This window comes from Vigna umbellata, chromosome 4, assembly GCF_029865625.1.
Source record: "Vigna umbellata cultivar VRB3 chromosome 4, Vumbellata_1.0, whole genome shotgun sequence".
Taxonomy (NCBI): domain Eukaryota; kingdom Viridiplantae; phylum Streptophyta; class Magnoliopsida; order Fabales; family Fabaceae; genus Vigna; species Vigna umbellata.
In genome coordinates, this window is record NC_142168.1 from 30,335,045 (window position 1) to 30,357,151 (window position 22,107).

Genomic DNA, 22,107 nt, shown 5'->3' on the forward strand with positions numbered 1-22,107 from the left:
CATGTATTATTTTATTTTTAAAAAATAGGTTATAACTATATTTTTATAACAAGCACAAACACCAACGTACCAACCCCTTAAGAAAAAATTTATTATATTATTTAACATTAATAAAAAACCAAACAAATATATATATCTACAGTTACATCGTATTGACTTTAACTTTATAAAAAAAAACACTATTCACCAACATGTATTATTATTCCATACGCATAAAAAATGTTCGGTTATCATACTTAATATATATAGCATACATACATACTATAATACATATTATATACAAATCCATATTAACATTGTACTTTGTGTTACATTAATAATCATGTGTACCATAAGTCGTGTAATATTATGATATCATAATAAAAGATTATTATCTACCGTGTTTATAATATTTTAACACAATATTTTTGTGTCATTTCATATAATAACAAAAATCAAAGCATAAATCTCAAAATCACTATTACTTTGTTAATAAAAATCTAAAGTCACTAAATTACTAAAGTATTATACTTTTACTAAAACATAATACCTTTAAAACTAACCATACAAAATAAAATATTGCAATTTCATATGTTTTACTACATAAAAATACCAAACTCGTAATTTTGTTTCTATTGTAAAAAATACTAAATAATCAAATTTCATTCTTGTCAACTTTTTTAAACGAAGCTTAGGCTTTATACTTAAATTTATACCTAACAAAAAGGTTAAATTTATACCTAAATCAACAATCTAAACATACCATCTATTATGAACTAACATTTATTCATTTTAAAAAAAAAAATACATGCAAAGCCCTATCACTAAGTATACAACCATTTTCATTCAATCAACCTAAGAAAAAGAGACACATAAAAATTTACGAAGAATGATTTCTTATCATGTAGAAATATTCTAATCTATACAATGATTTGTGAGGTGAACTTGGATCTAAAAAAATAACAACTAATTCAAAAATTTGAAAAAATAAATAAAGAACAAGTGTTTGGTCCCAAGAGTCATGAGAATTGAACTTATGGAATTGTGTTTATATGTGGTATCACAAAAATATGTTTTGTTTATATATTTTATTCTTGTTGAATATGAGTTGATAAATTGTTTTAATCAATTTGATTGAGTCATACATGTTGATAAATTATTTGAGTTGTGTATTGTTGAGTCGTGTTATTAACTTAATTATTATTAATGTACTAAATGGTTTGTGATGATGATATATGAATAAGAGAAGTTGAATGAAAAATTTGTGTAACACAGTGACACAAGTTATTTGTAAATTTTTTTAAATTACTTATTTTAGTAAATAAGAAAAACATTATTTTGATAAAAAAAAAAAAAACAGAGACTCAGTGTCTCCATTGTAATTCATATTTGTCGTGTAAAGAATAAAAGACTGATTAAAAAAAACAACAAAAAGTGAAGTTCAATTAATAAAAGTGATGACACAAAAATCTTAGTTAGATAAATTTAAGTATTTTTATTTACTTTATGAAATTTAAATCTGTTGTCTTTGAAAAGTTAAAAATAAATAGTTTTAGTAGTTATTAGCTTATAAATTACAAATTATTTGAGCTGATTTTTCACTTGTAACCTAGTAATTATTTTTTACTAATAATCCGTATATTTAATAAATTTTCTTATTACCTTTAAATTTTCTTTACTTATTTTTATCAGTTTTCAATTTTCTATAGATAAAAGGTATAATGAAATAAATAAAATAAATAAATAAAAAGACTTATCCAAATAACATAATATAAAAATTTAAAAACTAAATATAAACATTATATGTAAAACCTCATAAAATGATATTTTAGAAGTCCTAATGGTTTAAAAAAAAATAGTGAGATTTAGTTATTCTAATATTAAATGATTTATTTATAAATAGTTTTTGTTATAAACGAGTTTCATTATTTTAAAACGTATCATCTCACTAGAAACCATTTTTCTAAAGTTTCATACCTTCCCTCTAAAAGATCTGACTCCTGATTAATCTCTTTGACAATCAGGAGGTACCTAATCGATCACGGTAACAAAATCTACGTTTCTACCCAATCAATTTTTTCAATAGAGCAAGTAAATTTCAATTCTTTTTTCTCTTATCGTTCTTAATTAAGATCATGCTTAATGATCTCTTGTCGCATGTGCGTTGTAATGTTCTTTCCTAGTTTCATGTTGATGAGAGGTCTTAAGGACTTTTGATGATCTTTATTAGGTGTTTTTAGGCATTTTTAAAGTTCCTTGAGCACTAAGCAAGGGTTCGGTGTTTATAGAGCTCTCTTGCTTCGGTGTAAAGTAAGAGAAGCTAGTGTTTTTATTTTAATTTGAGTTACAAAGTATGTTAATTTTGATGTTTGACTCGTGTGTTTTGTTTTAATATGCATGTGTGATTGAATGAAAATGGTTGTATGAATCTGATTAAATGTGATTATTGTCTTGTGTTTGGTTAGTGTTGTGAAGGTTGATGGTATGAAATTAATATAGCATAGAGGAAACAAAATATATGTTGAGATGTTAGTCATTTTGACCTTAAAAAGGGGGTTTTCGGTGTGGGAGTTTTTGAGCTAAGGGTTACATAGAGTAAACTTAATTTTAGAGTTTGTTTATATGTGAATTGTGATTGGTTAAGGTTGTTAATTAGTTGAAATTTGTTTTGGACAGAGGTATTAGTTTTTTGGTGATGTTTTTGGATGGTTTTTAGGTGCGAATTGGGGCTCTTTAGTAGTGAAATTTTGATGTGCATGTTCTAAGATAGGTTGGAGTGGTTGGAGTCTGTCTTTGAATCGTTTGTGACTTGTTTAAATCCCTAAGTTGCTCAAATATGAGCTTGAACTTGTGAAATTAAAGTTTAGTCTCTAAAGTGAGGTTTTGGTAGTTTTTGGATTGAAATATCGTGGTAAAACAATTTAAAATGAGTTTAGGTTAGTTTATATACTTTTGGTTAGGTCCATTTTAGTTTAAAATACAATCTATGAGTGTTAGAAGTTGGGAAATATGCATAGGATAGGTCATGCGTGGTTGAAGGGTGCAAATTCTACAATTTTAGTGTTGTAGAATTATGCAATCTAGTTGAGTGAGTAGAACACTTCTGGTTAAGCGGGTGTAGTCACTCAGCGAGTAGAACTCACTCTTTTTGTATTCGCAGAGTGAGTCATGGTGGCTGAGCGAGTGGGTTGACATACACTTTTAGCTGAGCAATCATACTTGGTGGTTGAGCGAAAATATCATATTTTCAAAGTTTTTATATACTTATTAAGATGTATTCAATGTATGTGATTCTTTGAATGATTGATTTATAATATAAACTAGAAAAAATATATATATTATTCTCATCCAAATAACTATATTAACTAGATTGTATTTTTGTAAGTTTGTTCTCATCCAAATAACTATTTTATATATATATATATATATATATATATATATATATATATATATATATATATTTAACGTAATATTTTAATAATTTTATATTATTAAGATGAGATAGTACATATTCACACCTAAGTTAAAATTAAAATTGAAGTTGAATAATAATGTATTTATATTTAAAAGCAAATAATTGTATGTATATAATAACTATATATATATATATTTATGTTTATGAAGTAAGTTATCAACTTATTATATTACATATTTATAATTTAATAAATTTATTTATAAGCTCACAATTTATAACCTAAAAAATAATCAACCAGCAATTTATAAATTAAAAAAGCTACGTTATCGAATAATTTTTATTCAGCAATATTTGTTTAAAATAATGAGAAGTGGGAGACCACTAACACAGACAAAAAGTCACGGCAAAGTACACAGGTAGAGCACGCGCTAGCGACTAAGGCTTATGATATCATCACCTGCGGTATCGCCACCAACACACAAAAGGCTCTCAGCATTTCAAAATTAACTCTTTGCCCATGGGGTAATTCTATCACTCTATCCCGCTATTTCAGATCTAGCGTTAGATTTTGGGAGACGTTATTATGACCAGCGAAAAGACGGAGAGCTTGTTTTTTCAGATTTCTTAATTTTTTATATTTTGAAAATTATTATTTAAAATAAATATGTGAAAGTTTAAGTATAAGCAAATATATATGAGAAAAAGAAGAATGTGAAAGAATAATCAAATTAATTATTTTCTATGAATCACGTTTTATATATATATATATATATATATATATATATATATATATATATAATATACGGTATTAAAAAGCATTTATATGGAGATTTAGATTTTGAGTTTTAATTTGTGCTCATTTTCAACCCATGTTTAAGGTAACTTTTATTCTCTTTGATATTAATTTTTAGTTTTATTTGTGAAGTAATTATGTCAATAAGAGAAAAGAAATGGTTCCATTAATAGTGATACTTATAAAATGATGATGATTGTCATCAGAAATATAAGAACGAAGTTAATCGCAGTGGTAGTAATTATTTTATTTGTTGTTTTCTAATGAAATATTTTTCTCAAAATGCATAAAAGGATGGTTTAGTGGACATATCATTATAATGAAATATTTTGTAGATTACAAAATAAAAGGTTTTGTTAAGTATTCAAATTCTTTATACTTTTAACCGATGGAATTTCTTTATATTCAAACCCTTTACATAGAAATAAAAAAAATACTTTAATTAAATTTTGACTTTCTTATAAATTTAGATGCTTTTATGTAAATTTTTATTTTATTGAGTAATTTATCTTTTTTACATTTTTAATTATATAATTATATTTTAAATTTGATCAATTTGACGTGACTTAATTTTGTAATCTATAACATAACAATACAAATTTGGATAATTATATAAACGAAGCTTTAATCCTAATTATTTAAAAAGAACATTATTTTGTGTCTTTACACAATTGATTTAATTCATTAAAAAAAACTTAATTACAAAATGTTAAGATTTAAAACATTTTAAAATCAAATATTTTTTTAATAAAAAATTAATTAAAATACTTATATGTATTAAAGACTACAATTTTAAGTAAGTTATTGTTTTTTGTAAATATAAGGTAAAAACCATTTAACTAGATATTTAATTAAGAAAATAAAGATTTTCAATACTCTATAAAATGTTTTTATTAAGATTAATTAAAAATTTTAAATTTATGACAAATATAACATTTCAATATATCAAAATAAAGTACAATATCATTAATATTCAATATATATAACATAAGAAATTAAATGAAAAAAATATTGAAATAATATTTTTGATTAGAACGAGTGAAAACATCATACGGGGTTATTTTTTATTATATAAAGAATTTATTAAACAATAAAATAATTTTTATTAAAAATAATTATAAAATAAATAATTTGTATAATGTTTTATCGTTAAATAATTTTTTATTGTAAATAATTATTTAAATTTAAGAAAAAATAGTTATTAAAAAGATAAAACGACAAATTTCAACCTATAAAATAATTAAATTTCGATTAACAGTCATTTAAAGAATAAAATTGAAAATATAATTAATTTAGTTAAAAATAACTGTTACTTAAATGGTAAATTTGAATTTATATAATAATAATAATAGTAATAATAATAATTCTTTTTATATATAGCTATAGATTACATATAATCTAATACAAGATTAGATGAAAAATCAGAATGTAAAAAAACAAAATTGCAACTTTATTTTTATAAAACTTAAAACTACACAAAGAAAGTAAGTCCCATCCTCTTAATATGACAAATAATTAATCATGACAAAAGATAGTTATTCCATCTAAATAATAAAAAGAATGTTTGAAAAACAAATGCAAAAGAAAAGGAATATCATTTGACAAAATTAATAATATATTAATTATCTTCTTGAATTGCCCTTTACCAACACTGTAAACATTAATAATAAATTAATAATAAACTAAAACCTACAGGAATAATAAATGAATAATTGATTAAAACACACATCGGTAATAAGTGAATAATTAATTAAAAGGATCATTGAAATTTCTTGAAAACGTTATCTTCATGAACACATTAATTACATATATGAACATTTCACGAAAACATTGAGTGTATATATATATATATATATGATGCTAGAAAGAAAGAAAGCAATATGAGAAAGAGTGAGAGAGGAAAAGCAGTAAGAGTGAAAAAGTGTAATAAATTAGGGTAGAAATCGAGGGTTTTGCAGAAGGGCACGTGATGAGTTTGCAGAGGGAATCTAAGGAAGGTGATTCCCGAGACATATGGCGTTAAAGCATCCAACAAAAGCAAAAGAAAGAAAACAGCTAGCACCTCTGCGTCTGGTCCACCACGTTACCATCATATCTTCATTTACCACACATTTTTTTATGATTTTCGAGATAAAAAAGCTGAGCTGTGGTGGTGAAATTTGCATGCGTTCCCTTTCATCTGCCTTATTTATGGAAGTGAATGAGAGTAGCTTCCAGTAGGGTTCAGTAGGTAGGGTTTTCATTATGGTCAAGGGTTCTCTATTGACCCTTTACCCTTAACCTTTTTCAATACCATTAGGGTTGTTGAGCCTAGATTTATCACTGCCTTTTCCATTTCGAGTACCTCTCCCATGCCCACTCACTTCATCTATATAAATATTGACTCTTTTCTCACAAACAATCTTGTGGAGGATCCTAGATCTCAGATCTAAGCCTTTTGTTTTGCTGTTCTTTCTGAGAAATCTTGAAAGAAAGAAAGGCTCCTGCTGTGTTTTTCTGCCTTCAGGTCTCAGGTCTTTATCCCTCTGAGTTTCAGATCCGGTTTATGTTTATGTTTATGGTTCTTTGCTCATGTTCTTGTTCTTGATCTTGATTCTTGGTGTTTAATGAAGTGGGAAAGCTTTTAGGTTATGGTTGAAGGAAGAACAGAAAAGGGGTTATGGAGTGGAGCTCCTTGAAGTCCAATCGAGGATGTTACTGGGTGGGTTGAGCTGCTTAGCTATGGATCCCACAGTTCTACCCATCAACGTGTTTTGTGGTAGTCTTGTGGCTTCCATATCTGGGGAGCTTCATCTGCCTCTGTCGTTTTATCCTTCTTTGGATTGAAGGGAGCTCTACACCTTTCTCTCCTTCCATCTGTCATTGTGTTTTTGCTGTTGAATAATCTTGCTCCAGTGATGAACATCTGTTTGGTATAGTTCTGTTTAATTTTCAATCCATTGAGATTCTGCTATGATGTACTGATATTTTTTTACTGGTTTTTTTGGATCTGGTTTTGTGTGCTTCGAAAAGCATGGTTAGACATTTGATTTATACATGTTTTTGGATCTTTTTTTCTACCTAACTCTTTCTGCAGATTCGTGTACTCGACCTTCGTTTAGGGTTGAGTTTTCTGAATCATCGTTGTCTACTGAATGATTATACATATCGCAAGATTTTGGAGAAGTAGAGATCTTGATCTGTGTTGAAGATAAGTGGACGGTGATGTGACATAAGCAGCATGGGGCACTTTCGTTGGTGTTGGATCCGTTCTTTGTTCAAGATTGTTTTATTTTCGAATGTAACACTAAAATATTTTAGGGATCACTTTATAAGTTGTAAATTGTAATGGAAGCATATGAAAAATTTGTTTAAGAAGATTGTTTTAAATTTTGTCTTGTTTCTTAATAAATATCTCTAGATTATTTTAGGAGACTGTATTAATATATAAATTTTAGGAATGAATGAGAATGTTTCTATGGTTCTTTGGGATCGATATGTTTTTAGGGAAATTGTTTCATATGTTCAGATACGTTCTATATGCATTGTTGATTTTTTTTTCTTGGGGTCAAGACATATTCTTTTGTTAGATGTGTTTTTATGAAATATTCAGTTCTATCTTCATTTCTCATTTCTGTAAGAACTTTTATTATTTGTTTACTTCTGTAATTTTCGTCAAATTTTGGTAATAGATTTATCAGTAAATTCTGTTGGAAATTGTTCGTGTTAGATGTATAACCTTTCTGTTTATATAATCTGCATCATGCAAATAGTTAATCTTGTTTGTAACTTTTTTTATCTTAGAAACGTAGTTTTAGATATATGCAATGATTTTTGAACAAGATGAATCTATGCTAATGAAATAAAAAAATTTCTATGTGATGGAAGAACTGCTAAAATTTTGTTGTTTGAATTTTTCAAAAGTTAGTCAACGTAAGGACTAAAATAACTGAATTTGAATTCCGAATGAGTAAAATAATTAACTAAACATTTTTTATTGTTTGTAAGAAACTAATGTGTTCTATATAATCAAGTTCTTTATAAATTAACATCAAATGTTTGTTATATATAAAAGAAAATGAAAAAAATATTGTTTCTGAAATGTGTTTCTTCTTTCTCATCTCTAAATTGTTTTTTTCTAATTTAAATTATGTTCTTCCATATTTGTTTATTTTTCTCATCGTTTTATATTGAATTAACCTTCTAGAATGTAAAATGAGAATGAGAGTCTTTCTTTGAATATCTTAAATTGTTTTCCTACTTAATTGACCGAAATCTTTGTTTTGATATTTGAGATAAAAAATTATTATTCGAAGTAATTGATATTTTTTAAATACGGGAGTTCACCTTTCTTTGAGTTTCTTGAATAAAGTTTTCACTTAATATACTTTGTTAGTGAAATTAAATTAGAGATTTCGTTTAGTTAGACGGATTTAGGGAGGATAATATGAATTTAAGTAAATTTTTATATATATGAAATTTTAATATTGAGAGTATAATGGAAATTTTAGTAAGAGTATTATAAACCTGTTTTCAACTCTACATTGTTTTGTTTCCTTATAGACAAAAACAGAGTGAAAGAAATAGAAAGAGGTGAAGAGACAACTTTTTAATTCAATTTGTGAGGAAGGAAGTATAAAAGTTTTATTTAATTGTATATAAGGTAAAGGAAAAAACCTACAATATGATAAACATATAATTAATAAACTAAAAATTATAAAAAATGAGACTTTATTCTATAAATAGTAATTTCACCCTTCTCTTTCTTTTTCTTGAAATACGGTAAAATAATTTTCATTTTCAGTCTCATAAGATTGAATTTTGTTTTCATTTTCAAATTGTATTAAATAATGGAAAGAAAAAAAAAACTTAATCCTTGAAGTGCAGTTATGTTAAATTTGTGCAAAATTGAGTTTAAGAAAGAAACCGTTTTATAACAATAATTCGAGTGCTAGATGTCAGGTAGTTGTCACCGGTTGCCTAGTGGGATGCTAAGCACTAATTCTTTACCGTTGAGCGTGAACTAGAACTTAAGTTCTAGGAAGGCTCTATGTTACTTTCACTTTCTATAAATTTCATGAAGTAATATGTTTTAGATTTTATATTTGTGTCTCATGATTAATTATTAAGATTTTGTAATGCATGAATTTTATGGATGATGATAGTGTAGGGAATTCTATGAAAAAGTGTTCCAATGAGTTTTTAGTTCAGAGTGTATTGAAGTATGATTTGATAAGATTATCCTAACTCTTGCTTTCCAACTCATATAGAAAAATATATCTACTTGTTAGAGTCAAATGATGTTCGTACATAATTTGTGAGTCTACTTAATACACTTATCTTTTGAAAATATAATTAAATATCTAACTCTTGAAAACGGTAAGAGTTGAGTATATGGTATTGTATTTATATGTGATGCCAATGAAAAAATGTGTTGTTTAGATATTTGATTCTTGTTAAATATGGGTTGATAAATTGTTTGAGCCAATTGGATTGAGCCATACCATCTGATAAATTGTTTGAGCTATATATCATTCAGCATGTGGGCCTATTAATAACGTTGTTAAATGAACTATGACGATAATATATGAATAAGAGAAGTTGAATGATCAAAGTAGAAGAAAAAGCTTGGTTGAGGTTGAAATTTTTATATTTGACTTATTATAAATGTACATTATGCAAAATGAGATACAACATGATATTAGATCATTTGTATAGAAAATGATGTGATTAAAAACATAGTAATAGTTTTATAAATATTACAAAGTTTATATATTAGATTGTTTATAGAAAAAATCAGTCTAAAATCCACATGTTAAATCAATTATAAAAGAAACCTATATAATATCTTAATTTAAAAAATGAAAATAAAAATTAAGAATCCGTATATAGATCGATTATGAATCGATCTAATAGTTAATTTTTTAATCCCACATGATTAGTGAAGGATTTTTTTTCACTTCAATGTCATATTAGATTGATTATTTTGCCATCCATCTAACTTATTATATTAGTAATTTCTAAATCGAGCCTAAAACCGATGTAATATGTTCTAAACAACTAATATAAAAAAAAAGTAATTTTTGTACTACAGACACTAACTTACCTTTTGTTTATTATTATTGTTTGTTTATATATTATGATTATATGTTATATGTAAACGTATGATAATATAAGTAGAAATGATGTACAATAGTAAAACTGTTGATGGTCTTTTTAGGAAGAGTAGTTATGGCTTAAATAAATAATTTTTTGTATTGCATAAATCGTTCTAGTTGATGAAGTTTGATACGTGTTTTTTAAATTTAACTATGAATTTTAAAATACATGAATTAGGTGATACATTTTAAATCTTCTTTACAAAAGTTGAAAAATGCTAAAAAAATAAAAAAATGACACTTTAAAATACATGAATTTTTAGACACTATCTTTTTTTTTTTCTTCTTTATACTATAAATCAAATAAATGTAAAATTGTATATCCCTATCATCATTCTATAAAAAAAAATCCTAAATTGTTTCCGGAAAATCGAGAGTGAAGAATTCCCATACCCTGATTCCACCGTCTGTGCAACCACAGAACAATGTTCTTCCATCGCCACTCCAATTCAAGCTCGAGCAGTAAGTATTATGGAAGCTAAATTCTTCAACAATCTTCTTCAGCTCCAAACTCCAAACAATCACAACTTTTTCTGTGGCAATGCTCAACAAGAACTTCGAAGGACAAAAGCTCAAGCTATGAACGAAGGAACCACCGTCAATCTCATGAAGCATAACGCCTTGTTCCCAGGTCCCACAGTTTCACCAATCCATCCGTTCCGCCACTCGCCATCACCGTGCCGTCCGGTGAAACCGCCACCGTCTTCACAAAACCATCGTGTCCGGAGGTCGCAAAGCTCTCAACCAACGCGCCTCGATTATTCATGTCCAAGTCCCAAACCTTAACGCTGCCGTCCCACGCCCCCGTCACCAGCCTCGGTGACGCCGTCGCCGGGACGAAGCGTACGCACGAGAGCCAATCGGAGTGGCTGTCCGAGTTCGACTTGCACATCCCTAACACGTTCCACACCTTGACGGTATTGTCGTGACTGCCGGAGGCGATGACGGAGTCGTTGAAGAGCGCGACGGACACGGCACGATCGGTGTGACCGACGAAACGGTGCGTGCTGATGCCTGTGGCGATGTTCCAATAGCGGAGGTCGCCGTCCCATGAGGCGGAGATGGCGTGATTGCTGTTGGAGGACAAAACGACGTCGCTGACGATGTGAGTGCCGGTTAGGCAGCGTTGCGGAACAGCGTAAGAATTAGAGTCGTTGATGATGCGCCACACGATGATGCATCTGTCGAAGGAGGAACTAATCATGATGGTTGGATCGTTGTTGGTGCTTATTGAGGTCACTCTGCCCACGTGGCCATTTAGTCTTGCAAGGTACACAAAAACCTCTTCCTTTTTCATATTTCTTCTCTTTCTAACTTTGCTTTCTGAATTCTTTCTCAGTTTTTCCAATCATATCTATAATGTATATATAAATAACTTATTTATTTATCTATTCTATCTACTTATCATTCTATATTTTCTAAACAGATATTTTATCTTTTAGATTTTGAAGATTATATGTGGATGTTATGCAATAATTATCTCATACAATCATGATTATAATTAAATCAATCTATTTATCTATAGATATATGTATAAATATATAAATGTTTGATAGAAATGTATTAAATATCACTTATTCTTTTAAACTATATCATCATGTAATTTTTTATTTTATAAATAGATCACGTTTTTAAATTTTTGGTTTTTTCTATTCATGTGTGTGGATTTTGAATATTGATGAATTATTACCAAATCATAACTATTAGACCGACAGTTGTATCCCATTTACCTGCATTAGTATTATTATTAATATAAATTATTGTAATTCTGTATTATTATATCGTTTTCTATAACCAATACTAAATTGTTGTTGTAATCGCAACAACTAAAATAATATGATTTTTTTTTCTCATACAAATAAAAAAATCTTAAAATAAGCTCAAGTTGGTTGAGTTTCATTGAACTTTTTGAAGGGGGCTTAAATATATACGTGAATAAAGTGGTATTAGCAAGCTCATTGATATGACAATATTGATTTGGCAATGTGTAGAAAAATTAAGTAAAGAAAATATTAAATAAGATATAACTTATTTTAGTTATTGTATTATTTATAAGATCTATTTTACTGTTTAAGAATTATAGTTCAGTTCATTAATATTAATAGATTGTACAATATATCTAATAATATATCTAATGATATGGATAAAATAAAATAAAACATAAAGATCAAATAAAAAACATACAGATAAAATAAAGATAAAGATAATATATTAAGCTATAAAAATAAAAAATAGAGATAAAATAAAGATAAAACTAATATATCAAGTGATAAAAATAAAAGATAAAAGTAATATATTAAATAACAAAGATAAAAATAATATATATAGGATGGAAATTTTCGATAATCATTTTAGAAGATAAATAAGGACAAACTAAGCTAGTTTCTTTTTTAATTAAAATTAACTATGAATAAGTTAGAAATAAAATTTTTGATGAATTAATTTATACAGATATATTTTAATCTTATAAATAAACTACTTTTTTTTTTCTTATTTTAATTTTATAGAAGTGTTTACAAACATGCATAAGTTGTTAAGCAGATTATAGATAATAAACCTAATACATTTTGTTTAATCCACAATACGCAGACTGAAAATTAGAGATGCAAAATGATGATAATAATGTTACCGTATTAAAGAAAGGTTAAATTCGTTTGGACCCTAACTATTTATTAGAATTTTATTACTTCGTCAACTAAACTAAATTAGTCTGAAATGAAATCTTGATAATTTCAATGACAAGACAATGAAGAGAAGATTGTTTTGCATGGTGATGTTAATTATCCCGTTTGTTATGTACGTGAGGTGTTTTCTCATTCCTGATTATGAATGGATGACAATTGATAAAGAACATCTGTAAAACTAACGAAGGTCTTTTAAATAATAAAGTTAGCCACATAAATTTTAAAATTAGAATAAAATTTCATAGACATCAATTTTTAAACAAACTACACAGAAAATCAATAATAAATTCACCGGTTTTTCCATACTTTTGACTTTTACAACAGATCAAAACGTATCCAAAATCGAATCATGTTACAGTTGAATCTAGGGAGAATAAAAAAAATATGAAATGGAAAAAGAGTCTGGCATTCAGACAATTTACAAAATATGCCAGGACGAAAATATGTATACACGCCCAAATTCGTGATTATGAAAGTGGGTTCCAAGTAATCAAACTTTTGTATGTAGATTAGCCACTGCCTAATGTCTTCTATTCATAACTAGTAATGGGAAACAAAAAAGTTTACCTGCCTACAAATATCTACAGGGACGTTTTCGCTCCCTCCGTGGCCTGTATTGCGTTAGGGGCGGAAAAAGCTCGTCATCCTTTTCTTCCACAATGATATGGGTTGGTTTAGCAACAGAACCATGTACAACAGTCTCCATATCTTCAACATGCTTTGACATTGACGGTCCACTGTCATCAGATATGATGGTTGGCTTGCTTGCACTATGTTCTTCATTTAATAATACAGATCCTGTTTTTAATTTGGCAGGGTGACCCTTTCTTGGGATTTTTTTCAGAATGCATGCAAGGGTCAACTGGTCGTCGTCGTCATCATCATCATCACTTGTCCAAGTATTTGTATCCTCCTGGTTTCTCACTCGTCTATCAGAAGCAATATTCGGCTGCACGAACAAATTTTTAGTTCCAACTGTCTCGCGTGAATGAGACAAACCGCCTTGATCATCAGACGGGTTTTGACTTTCCGCCTGCTCAGGAACATCAGTAATCCTAGCGAAGGAAGTCTGACTTAAATTTTTGGTAAATCTAGATAATGTCTCATTTGATTTGTTGCGTAAAAAACATGAAAGGGTTATGCTGTCTGAATCTTGATTTTCAAAATTGGTAACACAGGTAGACTGGTTTTCTGAACCCTCAATGCAAGTCACCTTGTCACTACAAGAGACATCCACTAATTCCTGGGGAGAATTTCGACTACTTTTTGTGCGTCTTTTGGACTTCATCTTTTTCTGGGGATGATTGCTGCGTGCAGATATAGAGTAGAACTCATCATCGTGATATACCTCTGTATCTCGTACTTCTTTAGTGCGTTTAGTTCTTTTTGCACCTTTCTTAGAGCTCTTTTTCTTGGGAACATTACTGCAAGCAAGCTACGACAATTAGAAGGTACGAGAATTATAATACAAAGGTATACCGGAACCAATTTTCAATTTCAAACATTATATGGCCAGCATATATTTACTGAAACAAATATATAAATTGGATCAGAAACTTAAGAAACATAAGGTTTACAGGGATAATAAAGACAAACCAAGTACAGTTCCTTACAGAAACAATAACTCTGGTTCTTGGAGGCACTAGTATAGTCCCAACATATATTTTTTACCTCCTTTTCTCTAAACCCAAAATGTATCTAAATACAAACATCTCTTATTCTTAACTAACTCTTTGGACATGGTAACTAGCTCCTAACTACTTGTATCTACGTCAATTAGCTTATTCACATTTCCCTTGTTTCTTCTCGGATAAACCTCTGTAACAGGGGTCGTATCCTATCAAACAATAATCCTAACAATCCTGGCATCACATGTGTAAGATGTTGAGAAACAAAGGCAAAATGAAAGGGAGATTAAAGGGCAGTACCTTGACTTGTGCTTCTTCCTGATGTTTGAAGAACCAACATCAGATTTTGGAGCTAAAGCAAGTAAAGGTAGAAAGTCATTAAGTGTAATGGTTGGGCGTTCAGATTCTCGATCAACGAAGTTACTACCAATAATAGACCTTTGCTTCTTTCTTGCTTCTTGAAGCAAAGGAACTTGTTCAGGACATAACACCTTCCATCTCCTGTTCAATGAGAAGAATACACGTAAGATTACAGAGATTGAAGGATTTGAGATTTTCATCATTGAAGTTAATTTGAGCTCATACTTTCGGCATTGAGAATCAGTACGGGGAGGCACTTCTTCAGCAATCTTAGACCAGCAATATCCATGCTTGGCAATTGCATCTTCCAATTTTAAATCCTCTTCCTCAGTCCATCCACCCCATTTCAAAGAAGGATCCAGACTATTGAGGTATCTGTCATAAGAATTTTCAAGAATTTTAACAAGAACCTAAGACCGTAAGGAAATTATGTCACCAAAAATTTTAAACAAAACACAGCAAAGTACCTGTCCCTACACTGAGATTGGATCCGGCCAGGAACATAATTAGCTATTTGATTCCATTTCCGCCCAAAAAGCATGACTGCTACTGTTAAGCGTATATCTTCCTCTCGTGTAAAGCTCCCTTTCTTCTCCGGACAGAGGGATTTTTTCCATCTGCATCAGCAGACAAAATGAAGCTACAAATAAACTTCACTTCTCCAATAAACTTTAACTCTGTTAATTTATTGAAACAGACATAATTGCATTGCAGATATTTAACCTTTTAATATCAGCGATCATATAGTCATTTCATTTTCAATAATGTTTCTTTTTGTTTTTAACATAAAGCAACCTCGTAAGTGTAACAAAGGAGATAAAGAAAGAGCCTTGGACCATTCTGAATGGATACTTCTTTTCATGTCATGAAGATATCAAAGCAAATCACTTTTCAAATTTGGCCAGGTTCATGATGCATTGAGAGAAACAAGGTATGGAAGTAATGCATCTCTTCAAAAGGTTATGCATAGAAGGACACGATCATTTGCATTTCTATATAGTTCAACCTCCAGAAATACATAAAATACCACCATCCTAAAGAAGTAACCAGATATTCTCTTCCAGTTGAAACTGGGTTATACAAACTTCCTTTCCCAACCTGCCCCTTTTCAACAATACTGTATAAACAAATAAACAAGCAATAATAGTTCAAACAATACTGAGCTGAAATCAAATTATTGAATAGGACAATCACCACAAATCATCAAAGCCACATAATAACAGCCTAAAAGAAGATTATTCCAAGGCATCCGTATCATCAAACTGTGAACTACACATAAATATACCTTGTTATCTTAAGTAAGATGAAAAGCTGCTGTCAAATATTATTTGATTTCAAATAATGGGCTACAAACATGAAAAATTAAATTACCAACCTATTTGAGCACTGGGTTCCTGTCCGCCGTTCTAGAACAGAAGCCACACACTGCCAATTGCTATCACCAAAATATGTCACCGCAGAACATAGTTGACCATCTTCTTCCTCAGTCCATTCACTATTTAGCATGGAAGGATTTAAGCTCCTTTGGAATCGTGACAAGCATTGAAATGGAGTCCTGCTTGTGCCCAATGCTGAAGCAATACTGAACCAGTTCCTGATGCCCATATCTTGGACAATAAGTAAAAGGGACTTGTCCTCTTCCTTAGTCCATGCACCTTGGTTGACCAAAGGATCTTCATAATTCAACCACCTGCGGTAGCAAACATTTAAAATACAGTGCGTCAAAGGTATGGAATCCAACCATTCTTACATAGACACTATTCTATGGTCTACATAACAGACATCTATGATGATGACAACCACCACAGACTTATTAAGCACGACTATATTAAAAATCATGTCATGTACAACCCCACCTGCATGATGTGTTGATCTTGAACTCTTACTGAAACCCAAATTTGGTAAACTGTATGTGATGGTGATCGTCATAGATGTCTGCAATGTAGGGGAAAAATATTCTTCATAGAAAGGCAATAAACACGAAACAATAGTCAAAGAACTGTATGGACAGGACTAAGAACCAATAATAGCAACATGAACATTTTATCATAACCAAGAACCATATTCATGCATACAAACACGCAAAAGAAAACTTCACCAATTAGTATATACATACCCTCATTAAATTCAGCACGTGTTCCAATATCAGAAACATAAAATACTTATCATAGCAAAGATCAATTTTTTCACGCACAAAAAGAAAAGATCACAGATTAAAAAACATATACCTTGATTCACATTCAGAACCAGTATGGCAACCAACATACATAGAAGCTATGAGATCCCAATTAACTTTAGGCAAAAAATTTCTAATCCTCTCTGGTGTGAGTTCGAGATCCTCAACAGATGCAATTATATTATCCATGTCATCAGCACTTCCAACCAAGCCCTCTGAACTGTAAAAGGAGGTACGGTACGTCAAGGGTAAAATTTAAAAACACAACAGGGGAATGATGACATTGGTCAAGCAGCAGTTAGTAATTTAGTAACATAGGACAAAACAGAATAGATATTACCTTGTTCTATCAAGTGAAAGTGAGAGTTCAAGCACCATTTCTTGGAATTGTTGCTTAATTCCCTTAAAAAGATTTCCCCTGTCTGCCTTAGACCATTTTTTCCTTTCCAAGGAAAGTGGAAATCTTTCCAATACCATCCTATAATTAGCAACACGAGAATTTTCTTCTGGGCCATAACATATTGAAGTTACCTTTCTACGTTTCTGCCAGGAAAAAGTTGGATCAAGGATTTCCAATATAATCAGTGACAATTGACACTTCGACAAAACTAAGAAGGTTACAAATGCCATGTTGCCAGCCAGTAACTAGATAACGACAAAATTACCTAAATATTTGCACTCAGTAACTGTGCAAGACTGCTAAGCAATAGATTCAAACCCCTTAATCATACCCCCAAATCAGGCATAATACCCAAATCCAATAACAAAGGCTGTAAATTTAACCTTCTAATCAAAGGCTGTAAAGAGAAAAGTTACAAATCTCAAATTTAACCTTCTAATCAATGCCGTACTCATCTCCAATACATGTATATAAGAAGTATCCTTCAAATCTTTTATATTTTTTAAAATTTATTAACTGACATATTTGAGATATGGCTCCGATAACTTGAAAAGTTCCACATCAACTCCATGAATCACATGTCTAGGAAAATGAACTTTAAGTTTAACTCAAACTCATAAAATTGACTTGTAAGATCAAATTTCCAACTACTTATATACAATAAATTAGTCAATGCAAGATTTCTAACACATCCTTCACACAAAAACTAAATATCTTAGGCGTGGGAATAGATCTTATAGATGGTCCGAAAGGCTCAACAAACCTTATTGGAATACACTCTAATATCATCTAAGAAAATGGACTTTAAACCTAACTCGACTTTACAAGAAATTAACTTGTAAAATGAGATTTGCATCTATTTATATATATATATTGTAATTTAGTAATATCTACGGTTGACGTAAGATCTCTAACATCATAACATCATAGCTCAAGAGCCATTAATGGAGATGCATTGAAAAAGCTCCGCATTGTGCATGTAATTGCTAGATGATCCATATACTTGCAGGGAGACTTCAGTTAATGCCAATTAGCTTTAACTTGAAGAGCTATTGTAAATAATGTCAAAATTACGTATGAGTAGGACCAATGATGCTTTTCATGACATACTAACCTAAGTGGGGGCAAATATGTAAATTTATAACATGTTTACGAGGATTTATATATTTTGATGCAGTCAATGGGAGGATATGTAGCCATGTTTTAGCTATGATCACAAGTAACTTTTTTTTTGTATAACAATCATCATCCACTGTTACAGTAAAATAATAATGTTACTTTACAAACAGTACATTTATGAAAAGCATGGTCGACAAAAGTGCACGCCAGCAGAGAAGTAGAACAGAATATCACTGGGCCTCTATAATCAAAAAGTGGAGCGGTTGCCAATAGCTTTTTTTGGTTGCTGTAATATTATTATCAGGGAAACCAAGTTTTACACTGAAACTTTTGTTTAGGGTTTTGGGGGTAAAATTGTGATTTCTCCCTAATTTTCTAAAGCCTTTTTCTTCAGAAACGCTAGAATTTTAAACCATTCCATTGAAAAAAAAACTACCTCTGTTTAACCTACATTTCCTTCATATGCTACAGCCTACAGGACTATATTTTTCCTGCACTCCATTCTTCCGTTGGACTTCCCAGTTCACATTTCGTTAACTTTTATTAAATTTTTAGTGCTCTTTTCTATAAATTTCACTACCAGCTTTCACTTTTTGAAGGACCCCATGTATTTCGTGACTGCAATTTGGCTTATTGTTTATCATGAATTTCTTTTCTTTTTGTATTTTTCATAGTACTTAAGTGTACTATAGATAGTTAGTCTGTGTTATAACATTTACAATAACAGTCACCCTGTTTCCCACTATAGCATCTTCAAAGAGGACTGTCACATGCCACTATTTGAGATCGGTAACTATGATGTAAAGTTTTTTCTTCTTTTTTTTTTAATTCATGCTAGTATTAATAGGCCGTAACATATCTTGAACTTTTAAGAACCTTTCCTCGCCATTCCAGTTTTATATTAAGCATGTTTCCTGTATCCAGGCTTTCATAGGAGAGAACCCTTTCTCTCCATAACTTTCATATTACCACTCAAACCCACTAAGCTGTATTAAACGGATAGCATCTATAGTTTTCATAATTAAAAGATTAAGTTTCAACTGAATGAGAATCTTAAATATTATCCACTAATCTACCCAGAGATAAATATATATCTATATATGACCAGTACCATCATTCATGATGAAATAGTACAAACGATAACTCAGACTTCAGTAAACAATAAAAGCATCACACAACTAACCTTAGACTTCTTTGGAGACCGTTTTGCTGATATTAATTGAACACGTGGATCTTTTTTCAGTGATAACACGTTCCCTGTTCTTCTAGTGCATGAAGCCTGGAAGTCCTTAAGAATTTTAATTTTATTCCTTATCTTTTTGTTTTCCTCAATTTTAGCCTCAAGCTCAATCAACTTACCTCTAAGAAATCTCTGTAAATCCCTATTTTTCTTAATGGCGTCAATAAAACACTGAACAACAGGAGGACAGCTCAATCTTTTCTGTTGTAATCTAGATGACTCCCAGGCATCAGGTTCAGAACTCTCAACAAAATCGCTAAGCTGCATTTCAATGTTTTCAATCAACTCCTCTGTGGCAGCCTCCATAGAATTTTGAGAAAAAGGACATAATTCACCACCATCTGGTTCGTAATGGGTTGAGCCATTAGCGATGTCACCCTCACAGCCCATGCTGGAGATCTGATCCTCTGCAACCAACTTTTTTATCCCACCTTCATGCAAACCTAATATTGTCATCATTCCAAGTTTTTGTTACAAAATAAATAAATAAATAACAAAGTCCTAAAACAGAACTGCCAACAAGACAACTTGGGGAATATATAAACATAGGTAAAAACCAAGTCCCACCACTTTGACTTTGACAAGAGATAATTAGGGAAGACTGAGATCCTGCATTGACTAGAAACTACAAAAAGCACCTGATAAGAGCTTATAAAGCTTAATACAATAGTTTTGTACGATGAATTCAGTTAGGTGCCCATAATCAAACAAACATACATCCAAATTCAGCTACACAAGAGACATCTAAAACTCATTTCAAGGCATCGTTTCAAAAGTCAAATACAGTTCGGTTAAGACATGCATATATCCAATGTTAATTTTAGATACATGAACATGCAGTCTTTCCTTCTCTTTTAGTTACCGCCAACCAATATCTATATTTTATTCTCTACTTATAGCTCACCTAGCATTATTATTTCCCTTGGATTCACATCCCAAATTCAAAAATTAGAAGTGAAAATTCAACAGCGAGAACGCACATAGGAAACCAAATACCTTCGCTGTAGTCGCCAAACCTTTTCATGATGGCGCGCACGGTCTCGAGGTCATCCACGCCATCGTCGTCGTCAGACACGACCACCGCCGGCTCAAGTGGCGGAAGAACGGACAGAGGCTGGTATAGACTCTGCACTCTCTTAAGACATTCGAGGTCGTCCTGGTCGTCGGAGTCCGAGTCGGTGGCGACGGGAACAATGGCAGTGCCGGCGTCAGTGAGAGGTTCCAAAGATGGAACATCGTCTTCAGCTGCGAAATTATCATCGGCGCCAGGGACGACGATCATGCAGGCTCGGGAGAGCGCGGCCATATCCTCCTTGAAGCCGTCGTCATCATCGTCGTCGGTGGAGGAGAGATTGTCGTTTTCGAAATCGTCGACGCGAGGAGTCATCGCATTGAGAGTGTTAGGGCTTCTTAGGAGTGAAAGAGTGAGTGTAAAGGTTTGGTGCATTGAAAGGGTTTAAGCGGCGGCTTGTTTATGTTGGAACACGAATGCTTCAATTATAATATTATTTTATATATATATATATATATATATATATATATTATATCAAAGTATCTAAAATTAAAATTACTTATTATTCAGAATTTGAAAATATATATTTTATTTTAATATAAGGGTGCTAAAAGTATGACTTCTTTTTCACAACATATATTTCTTACATGTATTAAAACACGAAAAGCAGGTCTTTTGTAAAAAGTTAAAAGTAAGATTTCACGCTCTACAAAGAATAATTAATTTTATGAATTTTACCTATAAATTTAATGATTTTAAAATCAATCCGTATTAAAATTTTCAATAAATAAAAAATTATACCCATAGAGCACTTATCATAACAATCAAATTATGTAAATTCAAATATTATATTATAATTCCAGACAAAAAATAGCTTTTAAAATTTAAGATAGAAACTTTATTATGGATTAGGTTGAATGCGCTCCATATATTTCAAACCTAATATTTAACTACTATCAAATATTAAAACAATCATTTTAGTATATATATATATATATATATATATAAGCTACAAATATAATATATAGTTATCGAAAATAAAAAAAATAGAATTACTAAACTATATTAATATATTTTAGTTTCAATTACAAAAATACTACATTTTGAACTAATTTTTCAAATAGCAAAAAACAAAAAGAGCGGGAAGCAAGTCTTTCGCGTTTC

General features: G+C 30.3%; 1 protein-coding gene and 1 pseudogene across 2 annotated transcripts; both read right to left on the reverse strand.

The window, feature by feature from the left end:
* Positions 1 to 10,928: 10,928 nt before the first annotated feature.
* Positions 10,929 to 11,621, reverse strand: LOC124846315 (small ribosomal subunit protein RACK1 pseudogene; annotated as a pseudogene).
* Positions 11,622 to 13,286: 1,665 nt separating this feature from the next.
* On the reverse strand, positions 13,287 to 21,408 carry LOC148199831 (uncharacterized). Of its 2 annotated transcripts, none has more exons than XM_088113245.1 (9): positions 20,928 to 21,408; positions 19,875 to 20,362; positions 17,513 to 17,715; positions 17,225 to 17,392; positions 16,372 to 16,686; positions 15,464 to 15,613; positions 15,222 to 15,371; positions 14,937 to 15,137; positions 13,287 to 14,432 (listed from the first exon to the last, which is right to left on the reverse strand). In XM_088113245.1, exons 1-9 carry the CDS (start codon positions 21,376 to 21,378, stop codon positions 13,580 to 13,582), a joined length of 2,979 nt encoding a protein of 992 aa, XP_087969371.1. In that variant the 5' UTR covers positions 21,379 to 21,408; the 3' UTR covers positions 13,287 to 13,579. The 2 variants fall into 2 exon arrangements, with proteins under 2 accessions (XP_087969371.1, XP_087969369.1); XM_088113243.1 differs by having other exon boundaries at positions 19,875 to 20,374.
* Between the last annotated feature and the right edge of the window lie 699 nt (positions 21,409 to 22,107).